General features: G+C 35.8%; 1 protein-coding gene across 3 annotated transcripts in view; it reads left to right on the top strand.

The window, feature by feature from the left end:
- Positions 1–2704: 2704 nt before the first annotated feature.
- The window catches only part of LOC106880547 (uncharacterized), a 91292-nt gene continuing 78624 nt past the window's right edge, over positions 2705–15372 (top strand). For all 3 annotated transcript variants that reach the window (XM_089351516.1, XM_089351517.1, XM_089351518.1), the window contains exon 1: positions 2705–3218. In XM_089351516.1, the coding sequence (XP_089207642.1) occupies positions 3123–3218 (96 nt within the window). In that variant the 5' untranslated portion in view covers positions 2705–3122. The remainder of the gene's footprint in view (positions 3219–15372) is intronic.

Here is a 15372-nt window from a genome sequence, read left to right as displayed (position 1 = left end):
CTCATGACTTTGAATTAATAATGCATTATCTTGTAGCTTCAAGATTTCAGCTTTGTGACTGTTTGTTTTTAGAATGACATTATATGGTAGGTGTGAGAAGTTGGATCTGGCCAGTTTGAACATAAAACAGGTAGAATACTCAGGCCAGATATGACTGATATGGTAAATGCTAGAGGGTCAAGTATTTTATTCTATTTTCTTATTTCTTTACTGCCCACAAGGGGCTAAACATAGAGGGGACAAACAAGGGATTAAGTCGATTACATCGACCCTAGTGCGTAACTGGTACTTAATTTATCAACCCCGAAAGGATGAAAGGCAAAGTCGACCTCGGTGGAATTTGAACTCAGAATGTAGCAACAGACGATATACCGCTAAGCATTTTGCCTGGCATTCTAACGTTTCTGCCAGCTCGCCGCCTTTATTCTATTTTCTTATAATCTCATACATCTATTATTTTTAAATAACAATTCTGCTTAAAGATTGCTGTTATTTGAATAAATCTAAGCTCATGCATGTTATCAGAATTTGTGTAGCTGAGAAAAAGTTATTTCTGTACCTGAAACAATCTAGTTATGATTCTTTTTTGCATATTGTTAACTTAGGTGAACATTCTGGAAATGCAGTTGTATGATTTCCTCTCGAAAATGTGTAGCTACATGTTGAGGAGAATCAAAAGTTTGGCAATAATTGTGTAAGTGCTAGTTTATGGTGTGTATATCATGTGACCGAAGCAGTTCAAGCTGTGGAAGATTCCCACTGAAGTTGGCAGTATTGTGGTAGTTGGTGCACTGATATGCTATGCATTGCTTCACCCCCTAAGTGATTTGAAAGACATACAAATGAATGTGCAATATAGTCTAATTCAGGAACTTATGTTTTATGAGTTCGAACTGGACCACAACACTGTAGAAGCAACCAAAAACATTTGTTGTGTGAAAGGTGAAGGTGCAGTTGATCACAGCACAGTGACCAGATGGTTCAAGAAATTTTGCTTGAGTTGCAAGAACCTTGACAATCAGGAAAGGTCAGGTAAACCTAAAACCATGGATTCTGTGGTCATGCTCTAAGCCATTGAGGTAAATCTTGAAAGTAGCACTTGGAGAGTATAGATGTATGCCATTGTGTGGCAAAAATAGCCAGCATTGGTTAACAGAAAGCAAGCTCTTCTGTAGCAAGACAATGCAAAACCTTGTACTCTGGAATGACCTGCAATAAACTCCAGGAACTTGAGGAAATCAAACTAATGTCACACCCAGTGTATAGTCCAGACCTAGTTTCCTTGGATTATGTTATGTCTCAAGCTACTGCTATCTAGCACCTTCGGATGATCTCTACTCGACCGCTACCCAAGAGCTACTCAACTCCTCTACCACGGCTAGACTACCTCTATTTATATGTCTTGGGCAATCCTACTTCTTTGCTTGGGGGCGTCGACACAACAGATTATTAGTTGTTCCAATACATGGCTCACTTCCTGTGCTTGTGAGGCTTCATCAACTAAGAGGAGATGGCAGCTTCAGTGAGGGAGTTCTTCCTCTCTAGGTACAAGAACTGGTATCAGCATGGGATCAAAGAATTGGCAGAAAGGTTCAAATGGTGCAACACAACGACCTCTACTATGAATGCTAGGCTGCCTCTGTTGTAACTTGACGAATAAATAAGTTACCAAAATCTTTTGTTACAACACAATATTTTCAAATATTGTGGGTGTTGGGCTTAATAGGGCTTTAGAGTTGGTAACTTTACATTTCTGGTGCATATTTTCTGGTTTAGTAGAATGGATGGGGATTATATTGCAATATATTTTGTGGTCAGTGTATATATATATATATATATATATGTACATTTTATTTCAGTTGGAACATGTTCATGTAACTTACATCTACATCTTAACAGAAAAATGAAAACTATTACTTTGGTAGTTAAGATAAATTATTAACTACGTATGTATGCCTATATGTGCGTATGTATAAATAAACATACACACATACATATATATATAACGGTTCCATTGTGGTATAGTCATTACAGGTATAAAAAATTTTTTTTTACCTATTATTTTATAATAGATATTTTATTAGGTATCAAAATTCCTTTTCACATATCTACTTAACCATTGACAGTACACATATATACATAACTAAACATACATTAACATGCAAACACGTGTGCATGTGAATATATATATACATAAATATATATATATATCAATAAGAAAAGCATCCCTATTCTTAAGTTAACCATTTAAATATATAGACAAAAATAGGTGAAAAGAAGTATGAAAAAGAGAAAATGAAATTTTTATAATTGTGACAATATCCCAAAAATACGACAATAATTAGGAAAACGAGAATATGAACAGCTACGTTTATTTATCTTTATATAATGAATGCAATAAAGTGATATTTATGTATGCAAACATGTGTGTCTGTTTATCCAAATGTTTACATACATCACATAACTATAGGCAGGTTTGTAACTAATATAAATACTTAGCAATATTATTTCATCATGAACCATATATTTAGAGCGTATAGTTATTTATTTCATGGAAATAGAAATATATAAATTCCATGATTATTGATCAGTTCTCGACAAAAATTTAGGGGAAAACTTTAAAGTTTAAAAAATATTTTCCTTAGTGAAGTACTTTTAGTTCTTTACTGTACTCTCTAATATCTGAAGTTAAAAATCTATGTGTAGCCCAAACAAACATGGCTGACTATATAGGACAACTTGTTTATGAATAAGATCGAAATAGCAATTTTTCATGTTATGTATGGCTATCTTTTGTCGCTAGAATTACGTCGAAACACCAACTGAGAATATTTTTGAGCCAGGAAATTAATTTATCTTTCAATTATTCACTTTGATTACAAATTTTATGGGGGAAACACGTCAGCACTGCTCGTAACGAGATGCTTACGGGAAGAATTTTGACCTGGATTCTGGCATAACCAGCCGTCTGAAGAATTTTGGCCAGATCATCATACTTGTGATATATGTGCATTATTGAACGCTGAACTGATTCATTTTTCTTTTAAACGCCACCCTTTTTCTTTTGAACTCTTTATCATTTTTAACATTTTTATTTGGATGAGTTGCTGATTTCTACTGAAATGTCAGGCATCGTTCTAAGACCAATTGATGGAGGCGAATCTATCACCGTTCCTACAGATTCACAGACCGTTATCGGTCGAGGCAACTTTTTACAGGTAATTAATATTATTAACACCTATTGATGTCAACTAATTAAAAAAAAAGCAGAAAAAAATTCCGATATGAAATTATTACCACGTTAATTGTTTTTAAATCTACATGAACGTCTAGATTTCGTTTTTTATTGATCTTTTTTTATATTTTTTTCTTTCTTATTTCCATAATGCTTTCTTTTATTTTCCTTTCTTGCTACCACGGCACATGTGGGGGTTATTTTATTGAGCTCAGCACATTTTTTTTCGACTATTTCTCTTGTTTAGTGATTAAATGATTCATTCGAAAAGAAGCCCAAACAATCCAGCATGCAACAGTGCTACTGCTACTGTGAACCGTTCAACCCCTATGTGTATGTGTTTTGATTAGCTCTGACTTGTAGAATTAACATTAGTGCTCACTACCACTCTACGATGTCTGTTAACGTTTTTAACTTTTGGCCTTGATTATTGATCAGTTATATTACCGTAACTATGTCTACGTTTCTTTCCATAAAAAGTTTAAATGGTCTTTTTTCTTAACTAATAAGATCTTTTACCCCCTCCCTCCAATTCCGTTAGATTGTACGTGCTGTGTTTAGGACTGCAGCAAGCTTCACCGCCACTTCTTAATGTCGAAGGAGAAAGACTACATTGATGATGGCTTGCTTAAAAAAATATTTCTCTTATTTAGCACAAGTTATCTGTTTTTTTCCATGGTAGAATTGCTTTTTGTATATTTAGTTCTAAGTAATTTTGCCAAATCTTTTATAAAATCTAGTTCAAATCAAAACTCAAGAGTGGATTATTCATTCGAATAAAGACCGCACTAGTTGATTTGAAATATTGAAATGCTTGAGTTAATCCTTAAAGCTTAAAAAGTCTACACCTGCTCCCCAATTTTATATGCTTCACCATTTAATCTATTTTCCATACAACACCAAATAGGAGCTTTAAAGATTGCTTCAGATTTTATCTGGCAGTGGTGGTGGGTGCATTTGTTTGTTTGTTTCTCTTTTTCTTTCTCTGTGTCTCTTTCACTTGATTTTTGTAAACAAGTTTGAAGAAAATACGATTTACCTATTTCGGAAACAAAATTATCGCTGTGTGAATACTAGATAAAGTTAAAGCTGGACTCTAACATTAGTTGATGTGTTGAATGTAGCTGGAGAAGGGCGGTTAGCCTCGATTGAAAGCTTCTAATTTCCCTCGCATAATTTTGAATTTGTTTTATGATTTTTCTCCCATTTAAAAACATTTCCCCACAAATATATATAATTAAAACAAAAAAAAAAATCTATGTTGAAGGGTAGGGTAGGGTGGAAGGAAGGAAGAAATCTGAACGGAATTTAGTATGAAAATAGTGGACACGTTAAAATTGCGGCTACACGTTAAAGCTGGTTGCTGTTTATTACAGATCATTACCATACACCTGCTGTGTCTGTGTAACACAGCAATTCCTTGTTTTTATTGTCTAGTAGTTACAGGTATGCAAGGAAATCTAATCTGGGTACTGCGTAGAAAATTATAAGTTGGAAAGAAAGAAATTAGCATTTCATCTCAACCCTGAAGATTCAGCTTCATATTTTTTTTAATTGCATAGCAAAGAACATTCTTGTTTTTCATTTATTTTTTCTTTTCTTCTATTTAATTACTTCGTAGACAGGAAAGGTAAAAAATAATCACAATATCCGAAATATTAGTAGTTTTCTTTCGCTGGTTCTCACATGTAGATATATTTGTCCACATGTGACGAGTCATGTAAGTTTCATAAACCTACTAATTAAGGCTTTAATTGAATTGTGTATGGAAATTTGGCTAAATAAAATATAATTGTATTTGTTATATACATATATATTAGAAATATGTATTTATACATATTATGACGTACATATTTTAATTTATAAAATTGTATGTATATAATTATATATTTATATAAAAAATTATTTTTGATTTTATGTGTGTGTGTATATATATATATATATATATATATATATATATATATATATATATATATATATATTTACATACACACCTACATATATGTGTATATATATGTATATATATATATGTGTATATATATGTATATATATATATATGTATATATATATGTATATATATATGTATATATATATGTATATATATATGTATATATATATGTATATATATATGTGTATATATATATATATATATGTATATATATGTGTGTATATATATATATATATATATATATATATATATATATATATACATACACACACACACGCATATATATATATATATATACAGATTATATAATATAATCATAATTTCGCGTCCATTTTCCGTGCTTGCATAGGTTGGATGATTCAACAAGATCCAACGGATTAGCAGACTACATCTGGCTCCAGTGCTTTAGTTTCATTTCTATGGCTGGATGCCCTTCCTTATGTCAACCAGTTTACAGCATGAACTGGGTTCCTTTTTTTTTTTTTGTGGCACCATCACTTGTGAGATCACTATGTAACTAGCAATATGACGTATGTGTGTGTATATATATATATATATATATATATATATATGCACATATGTATATTTGTATGCATGTGTATATATCTGTGTGTCAAACACTCATTGTATGCAAATTAGCAGTTCTCTGAAGCTACTGGATTTGTTGTGTATATAAACAAATTGGCTGCTTGTTTTTCTGTGATCGTTCAAGTGATGTAGACACCTGATGAGACCCACAAGGGCTGGAAATTGATTAAGACTTAATCATTTTTTCAATCTATGGAGAATTTGTTAGGTTTGTGGTATTTGTAGGTTTACTCACTCATATGTTTATGTATATACATATATATGTATGTATATGTAAATATATCGAAAACATTATAATCCAGTTTTTATAATCTTGATTTAGGATGTTTTCGTTTGGAACAATAAAGTTCCTGAATTCATTTTATCAAGGTTCCCAGGCCTCATTATCAGGATTTGGAAGGTGTTGGCTACTATGTTACCACTCCGTTTTATTGTAGTGGATTTTGTTTATGCAGGATTGATGGCCAGCTGTGAGAGTATTTCAGGTTTAGTTCCGTAGTGTGGATCCTTGGGCAAGTGCCTTCTATTATAGCTCCAATCTGACCAAAACCTTATATGTAGATTTGTAGATGGAAACTGAAAGAAGTCCATTATGTATATGCTTGTATGTGTATGCAAACGTGAATGTATCTCTATGTTGAAATTGTGTAAATGAGTATCGTTCATTTTCAGTATTTTGCAAAAACATGTTGAGCTATGAGGAAATATTACCTTGCTTGGAAACAGATAAGGGTTGGCATCCAGCCATAGAGCACATGGCCCAATAAACTCCATCTGACTCATGCAGGCATGGAAAAGTAGATGTTAAACCACACACATGCTTGTGCTGGTGCCATGTTAAAAGCACCCACCACAGGCTGTAAAGTGGTTGGTGCTAAGAAGAGCATCCAGCCATAGAAACCAAGCCAAATCTGACTGGAACCTGGTGTAATTCTTCAGCTTGCCAGCTCTGGTAAAACCGTCCAACCCATGCCAGCATGGAAAACAGATGTTAAAGGGTGATGATGATGATGGCATGCTAGGTTGTGTGGTTATGCAGTGCACACCCCCGCCAACTATGTCATCTTGGGGTTCAGGCGTCTTCTGCCATGTGTCTTCTGCTATAGCCTTGTGAGTGAATTTGGTATGTGTGTGTGTTTGTATTTCCCCTTGTCTTCACATATATTTGATATTTGTAAACAATAGCTTGCTTTTCATTGCTAAAATGGAGAAGTAGATATGATGATGGTTTCTATATATGAACAACAACTAATCCTTTTGACTTGATATAGTGAAAACACTATGTTCTATTTTAATGGGTTTTTTTTTACTAGGATTTCCTTCATATCTATGTATGAGACTTTTGTAGAGTGGAAGAATAAAGCTTCCCAAATTTTGTTTTTCAATTCCAGGTTGTCTCAGCCTCATTTCCAGGATAATGGGACAACACTAGCTCTTCTGTATTGCCTTTTTATATGCATGTATGTATGTGTGTGTGGGTGTGTAAAATATTTAATCAGTAATCATTTATCTGATAAAATGCATTTTATCAGACTGAAGATTATGGATTAAATATTTTATTCCCTCTCAGACTTATCTTTGAGTTCTTCATTCTAAATGGCTGGACACAGCTTCTTTAGAACTTGTCACCCGTGGAATATATATACATATATATAAAAGAATGTTTTTTGTTGAACTAACAACTATGGATTAGTTCAACAAAATACATTCTGTTTTACCTGTAGCTCACCTAGGTGTTGAATATATTTTGTCAGATTTACAATTATGGATTAAATATTTTTATTCACTCTTAAACTTGTCTTCAATACTTTAATCTAAGTTCTTTTGAACTTGCCATCCTGAAATATATATATATATATATATTCGAGCATGATCGTTACCAGCGTCGCCTTCCTGGCACTTGTGCCAGTGACACGTGAAAAGTCATTCGAGCGAGATCGTTGCCAGTGCCGCTGGACTGGCTCTTGTGCGGGTGGCACGTAAAATACACCATTTTGAGCGTGGCCGTTGCCAGTATCGCCTGACTGGCCTTCGAGTCGGTGGCACGTAGAAGCACCCACTACACTCTCGGAGTGGTTGGCGTTAGGAAGGGCATCCAGCTGTAGAAACTCTGCCAAATCAGATTGGAGCCTGGTGTAGCCATCTGGTTCACCAGTACTCAGTCAAATCGTCCAACCCATGCTAGCATGGAAAGCGGATGTTAAACGATGATGATGATGATGATGATATATACCATCATCATCATCATTTAATGTCTGCTTTCCATGCTGGCATGGGTTGGACAGTTTGACAGAAGCTGGCTAGGCAGAAGATTGCACCAGGCTTCACTGTCTGTTTTGGCATGGTTTTTACAGCTGGATACCTTTCCTAACACCAACCACCTCACGAAGTGGACTGAGTGCTTTTTTTATGTGGCAATATATGGATTTATATGATCTGGTGATAATCACAAAAAAAGCTCCTTTAGTGGACCTGGCTACAAACCACATAGTAAAAAAATACGAAGTAGTGTAATGTAGAATCCTATTCAGCTGAAATTTAGTCGATCCAATCAATGAAATTATTTCATGAGGTGTATATAGAACATAAGGAAAATCACAATGAAGGGCTGTGAAATGGCCATCATCCTATCGATATCAATTGGTGAATATGTGTGTGTGTGGGCTTATGTGTTGCATAAACATCCTACACCTTTTAGCTTTCTTTTTCAAAAATTTCTTCATCAGTGGTGATTACAATATTCTTCCCAAAACAGAACTTTCCAAAATTGGTTTCACCCCAATACTTAGAAATTTTTTTTATTTTTAATTTCTTTTTATTTTAAATATTTTTTTTTCTTTTTTAATTCTGTGTTTAAACATACAGAGATTACAATGTTGAAAAGAAATATTTTTTTTAAATGCCCACACCTGCTCAGCATTAATGTTCCAGAAGTTTTGAAACTCATCTGTTCATTTGTTAATAACTTGTGAAAGATAAGCAGCAGATGACATGAAGATGGCTTTAATGTGGTCTTTGGCATGCAAGAAATAACAGCCAACTTTCTCTCAAATAATGCATCCTCCTCTTAAATCTTTTAAAACGAAAGAAAATATTGGAGAATCTGAAGGGTTAGGGGTATAGTTATAGGTAAGGGCTGTGATTAGGGGTTAGGATTATGGTTAGAGGTTAGGACTGCAGTTAAGGGCTAGGATTATTGTTAGAGGTTAGGGGTTAGGATTATGGCTAGCGGTAAGGACTGAAATTGAGAGTTATGGTTATGGTTAGAGTTTAGGGTTGGGGTTAGGATTATGGTTAGAGGTAAAGGCTGTGATTAGGGGTTGGGATTATGGTTAAAGGTAAGGACTGCAGTTAAGGGTTACGATTATGTTTAAAGGTAAGAGATGTGATAAGGAGTTTGAATTATGGTTAGATGTAAGGGTTATGGTTAGAGGTAAAGGCAGTGATTAGGGGCTAGGGTTATGGTTAGAGGTAAGGACTGCAATTAAGGGTTGGGATTATGGTTAGAGGTAAGGGCTATGATAAAGGGTTGGGATTATGATTAGATGTAAGGGCTGCAGTTAGGGTTATGGTTAAAGGTAAATGCAACGATTAGGGGCTGGGGCTATGGTTAGAGGTAAAGGCAGTGATTAGGGGCTAGGGTTATGGTTGGATGTAAGGGCTGCAGTTAGTGTTATGGTTAAAGGTAAAGGCAACAATTAGGAGCTAAGGGGTTGGGTTTATGGTTAGAGGTAAGGGCTATGATAAGGGGTTAGGATTATGGTTGGGTGTAAGGGCTTCAGTTAGGGTTATTGTTAAAGGTAAATGCAATGATTAGGGGCTGGGGTTATGGTTAGAGGTAAGGGCTACAGTTAAGGGTTAGGATTATGGTTAGAGGCAAGGACTGTGATAAGAGGTTGGGATTATGGTTAGATGTAAAGCTGCAGTTAGGGTTATGGTTAGAGGTAAAAGCAGTGATTAGGGGCTGGGATTATGTTTAGAGGTAAGGGCTGGTTAGAGGTTAGAGCTGCAGTTAAGGGTTGGGATTACAGTCAGATGTAAGGGCTGCAGTTCATGTTATGGTTAGAGGTAAGGGGAGTGTTTAGGGATTAGGATTATGGTTAGAGGTAAGAACTGCAGTTAGGAGTTAGAGTTGTTGGATGTAAGGGTTATGATTAGGGGTTAGGGTTATGGTAATAGGTAAAGGCTATGATTAGGGGGTTAAGATTAGAGGTAAGGATTGTCGTTAGGGGTTATGGTTAGAGGTTAGGACTACAGTCATCAGTTAGGGTTATGGTTAAAGATTGGATCTGCTGTTAGGGTTATGGTTAGAGGCAAGGTCTTTGGTTAGGGGTTAGGGCTGCAGTTAGGATTTTGGTTAGAGGTGAGGTCTTTAGGTTGGGAAGGTTAGGTTAACTTTTTAAGGCTAAGGATTAGCGTGTCATAATCTTCATAGTTTCCAATGTAGAATTTCCCCCCAAATGTTGAAAAACAGGGGTGTGATATGATTAAATTAAAATTTTCAAATTCTGTTCTTTATTTGGTGGATGTGTGGGTGAGTGGAAAATGTAGAAATCTGAAGAAATTGTTTAAAGAAGAAAATAAAAGGTGGGTGTGTGACGTTTGTGCAAGATTTTGCTGTTATTGCTTGTATGTTGAGTGACCACATTAAGGCTTCCTAAAAAATAGCTGAGTTGGATAGATGTGGTTATTCTGAAAGCTGGGAGGGTGGAGGTATAAATTTTAGAAAATTGATAATTTGTAAACAATTTTCTTTCAGAATCATAATCTCCATATTTTAAAGATTGAATTCAAAAAAATTTTCAAAAGCAGCTTAAACCCACCAAAATTTGAGGTGGGGGTGGGGATAAATTTTACATGCATATATGTACATAAATGTATATATATATATATATATATATATGGGCTGTAACTGCTGAGGACATACGTAAGCTCGCAAGGAATGAAGCCAGTATGCTCCGTTGGATGTGTAATGTCAATGTGAATACCCGTCAGAGTGTAAGTATCTTGAGAGAAAAGCTGAACATTAGAAGCATCAGTTGTGGTGTGCAAGAGAGACGATTGCGCTGGTATGGACATGTGGTGAGAATGGATGAGGATAGCTGTGTGAAAAAGTGCCACACCCTAACAGTTGAGGGAACCCGTGGAAGAGGTAGGCCCAGGAAGACCTGGGCTGAGGTGGTGAGGCAAGACCTTCGTACGTTGGGCCTCACTGAGGCGATGACTACTGACCGAGACCTTTGGAAATGTGCTGTGCGTGAGAAGACCCGGCAAGCCAAGTAAGATCGTTGCCAGTGCCCCTGGACTAGCTCTTGTGCGGGTGGCACATGAGATGCACCATTTTGAGCGTGGCCGTTGCCAGTACCGCCTGACTGGCTCCCGTAGGATTTTCGAGTGAGATCGTTGCCAGTGCCCCTGGACTGGCTTGTGCGGGTGGCACATAAAAGACACCATTTCGAGCATGGCCGTTTTCGTGCGGGTGACACGTAAAAGCACCCACTACACTCTCTGAGTGGTTGGCGTTAGGAAGGGCATCCAGCTGTAGAAACTCTGCCAAATTAGATTGGAGCCTGGTGTTGCCATCCGGTTTCACCAGTCCTCAGTCAAATCGTCCAACCCATGCTAGCATGGAAAGCGGACGTTAAACGACGATGATGATGATGATGATATATATATATATATATTGTGGGAACTTATTCTGTCTGCATATTTACATGGAATCCTCACTACTGCCAGTGGCATGAGGAAAGCATCCAGTACACCCTGTAAAGTGTTTGGTGTTAGGAAGGGCATCCATCCATAGAAAACATGCCAAATCTGACACTGGGGCTTGACATAGCCTTGCAGCTTGTCAGATTCTGTCAACCCATGCCAGCATGGAAAATGGACATTAAATGATGATGATGATTATAAAGACGTGTGTGTGTGTATTGACAACCATACCTCATTCTTAATGATGCCTTATATTTACCATTGATACCCTCCCTCCACCTTTGTTCACCACTTACTACACTCAGGCTATGTCTCTCTGAACATCTCCATTCCTATTAGTATATGTCTTTATATTATATTATATTATTATATGTGTATGTGTGTGTATATATATGTATATATATAAATAACTTCCTAACCATATTGCTTGAGTTCAAGCATGTTTGTGTAGTTAAGAAGCTTTATTCCTAACCACATGGTTTTGGGTTCAGACACATTGCATGGCACTTTGAGCAAATGTCTTTTGGAGCAGCGATTCCCAATATTTTTGCAGTCATGACCCTTTACCCAAAAGCTCAAAACCCAAGTGACCCCCTACTATCAGCAGAGCATAAAAAGTGTAATTGATGAATTGAAATTAATATCATCCCAAGCCACTTCTAGCGAGGCTACATGACTTGCTGCTGACCCCCCCCCCCCTCGGATCAGGAATCACCAGTCGGGAACCTCTGTACTAGAGCCTTCTGAACGGATTTGGCAGATGGAACCTGATAGAAGCCTGTTGTGTGTGTATACTCATTCAAATTATGTTAGAAGCAGGTCAATAATGCAAGCATTGTCACTGTCACATACTTAACCCTTTTGTTACTGTATTTATTTTGAGATGCTCTGTGTTTCTTTCAATTAATTTTAAATATAACAAAGAATTTAGTAAAATATCTTAGTTACCATTAAGCTGGTGTTAGGAACATAAATTGTGACTAAGGTTTGGTGGAAGATTTTAATTCAGAACTTATGAAAACAAGACATTAGTACTACAGAGCCAGAGGCGGTTTTAGCCGGATTGGTAATGAAAGGGTTAATGTACATATGTTGTTAAACTCCAAGAGCTGCAGTCTTTTGTCTGGAAAAGATTCCTTTAACCCTTTCATTACCATATTTCTTTTGCGGTGCTCTGTGTTTCTCTCAATTAATTTTAAATATATCAAAGAATTTAGTAAAATAACTTAGTTATCATTAAGCTAATATTAGGAACATAAATTATGATCAAGGTTTGGTGGAAGATTTTAATTCGGAACTTATGAAAACGACACATTTGTACTACAGAGCCAGAGGTGGTTTCAGCCGGGTTAGTATCGAAAGGGTTAAAGACTTACAGTTGTAAAAGACAGTTTACTTCAAAGCTAGGCAAAATGAAATCACCCTGGAAGTGGATGGAAGTGGCAGATACTGGTATTTCACAACATGTAGCTGCTTATCAATCCCATGTACTTGTCTTGCTTCTGAAATAAAATCAATAGTACTTGATGCAGTCCTTTAGTTCATTGGTTTCTGTTAAATCGTCCAACCCATGCCAGCATAGAAGACAAGCATTAAATGCAATGCTAATGATAATGATCGTATGTATGGGTAAGTGTGTCAGGTCAAAACTTCGAAGTCACTGTCAACAATATTCTTGTATAAAAATAATAAATTTGTAATCTGCAAAAGTATAGAGTAATCCATCAGATTAATGTAAAATTGTTTTCGTTATAAATGAACATAAAAGCAATCATTTATATATATATATATATATATATATATATATATATATATATATATATAAAGAGAGAAAAGGATAAAGAGACCAATAGCAAAGTTAGAAATATATTTTATAGATAAAATTTCTGACTTTGCCATTGGTCTCTTAATCCCTTTCTCTCTTTATACATACACACGCTAATACACGACCTATGTTATATTCCCCAATCCTGTTTATACAACGGAAGGGGCAAAACTAGCCGGTATACAGCACTTACTCAGTATTACCTGTATCTTTGGGTTTGGTTGAATCCAATACCCTTCATAACCTTATATATATATATATATATATATATATATATATGTATGTATATATGTATGTATATATCATTGTTTTAATGTCCTGTTTTCCATGCTTGCATTGGTCAGATGAGAATATAGAGCTTTTTTTATGGCTGGATATTCTCCCTTATTACAACCCTTACCCTTTTCCAAGTAAGGTAATAATCTCTCCTGTCTATCCAATCTATCCAACAATGAACCGCACAAAACATTGTTGTGCAGGGAACTGGAAAGAAACAACATTTGAATGAACCTTTTGTTTACAGTCAACAACCATGCATAAAAATGAGGTGATGTAGAAATTCACTCACACAAATGCACACATATATATATGCATGCATGTATATATATATATACCTGCGTGCATATTAACATAAAGACTGGAAAATTTGCTATATTTTTAATTTCATGTTACATGTGTTTCATTACAGTATAGGAAATACATTATGAATATAAACATTAATAATATGAATATAAATATTAATAATCATAGTATGAGTTCATAAGAGGTATATACACATAGAAAACGTGTATGAGATCTTTTATCTGTAATTTCTCAGACTCTTTTATTTGTTTCATTCATTTGACTGTGGTCATGCTGGAGCACCGCCTTTTAGTCGAGCTAACCAGCCCCAGGACTTATTCTTTGTAAGCCTAGTGCTTATTCTATCAGTCTCTTTAGCCGAACCGCTAAGTTACGGGGACGTAAACACACCAGCATCGGTTGTCAAGTGATGTTGGGTGGGTGGGGGGGGGGCAAACAATGACATACAAACATATACACACACATACATATATATATATATATATATATATATATATATATATATATATATATATATATATATATATATATATATATATATATATATATATACATACATATATATGACGGGCTTCTTTCAGTTTCCGTCTACCAAATCCACTCACAAGGCTTTGGTCGGCTCGAGGCTATAGTAGAAGACACTTGCCCAAGGTGTCATGGAGTGGGACTGAACCCAGAACCATGTGGTTGGTAAGCAAGTTACTTACCACACAGCCACTCCTACGCCTAATAGGTTAATTAAGTTTTATTTGTGAAATACAGTTGTTTTGAATTTGCTGCAGAAAGTGGTTTATATTTGTGGTGAGAAGTGTGAGGGAGTGCTAGGAATGTGGCCTGGGTTCCAAGGGGGTGGCAGCCTGATAAAGTTTGGGAACTGCTGATTTGAAATAAAACATCTATTTACGTATTTTTGATTAATGGAATATGCTGTATTGCTGATGAACTTCATAAGGACACAACTTAGATTATAATTCCTTCTATACCTGCATATTTAACCCTTTCGTGTCCAGATTACTCTGTTAAATGTAATGCTTTTTCACTCAAATAGTTTTGAATTAATCATGCATTATTTTATAGTTTTGAGGTTTCAATGATGTGATTGTTTATTTTTAGAATGTCAATGTAGGTTAGGTGTGAGAGGCTAGATATCGCCAGTTTGAATATAAAACATGTAGAATATCTGGGCCAGATGTGGCTGGTTTAAGCACTAAAGGGTTAAAGGGCAAAGAGTCCCATCAGTCGTGAATGGCCATGGGATTGCACCTAGGAAGTTACCCTCTGACACACAAGGCCAGGCAAGGTTGTTTTTGGAAGACCAGCAGTCGTCCATGTATACCAGCCTCCACACCACTGATGTTATCCAAGAGAAAGGCAAAGTCCAATATGGCTTGGCACTAGTGACATTGCAACTCATTTCTGGAGCAACATGAAATCAAGTGTCTTGCTCAAGAACAGAACACACAACCCGGTCCGGGAATTGAA

Source organism: Octopus bimaculoides, chromosome 4, assembly GCF_046866305.1.
Source record: "Octopus bimaculoides isolate indiv1 chromosome 4, ASM4686630v1, whole genome shotgun sequence".
Classification (NCBI taxonomy): Eukaryota; Metazoa; Mollusca; class Cephalopoda; order Octopoda; family Octopodidae; genus Octopus; species Octopus bimaculoides.
Note: the sequence above shows the minus strand (reverse complement) of the source record. Positions and strands in the feature narration are given on the sequence as shown.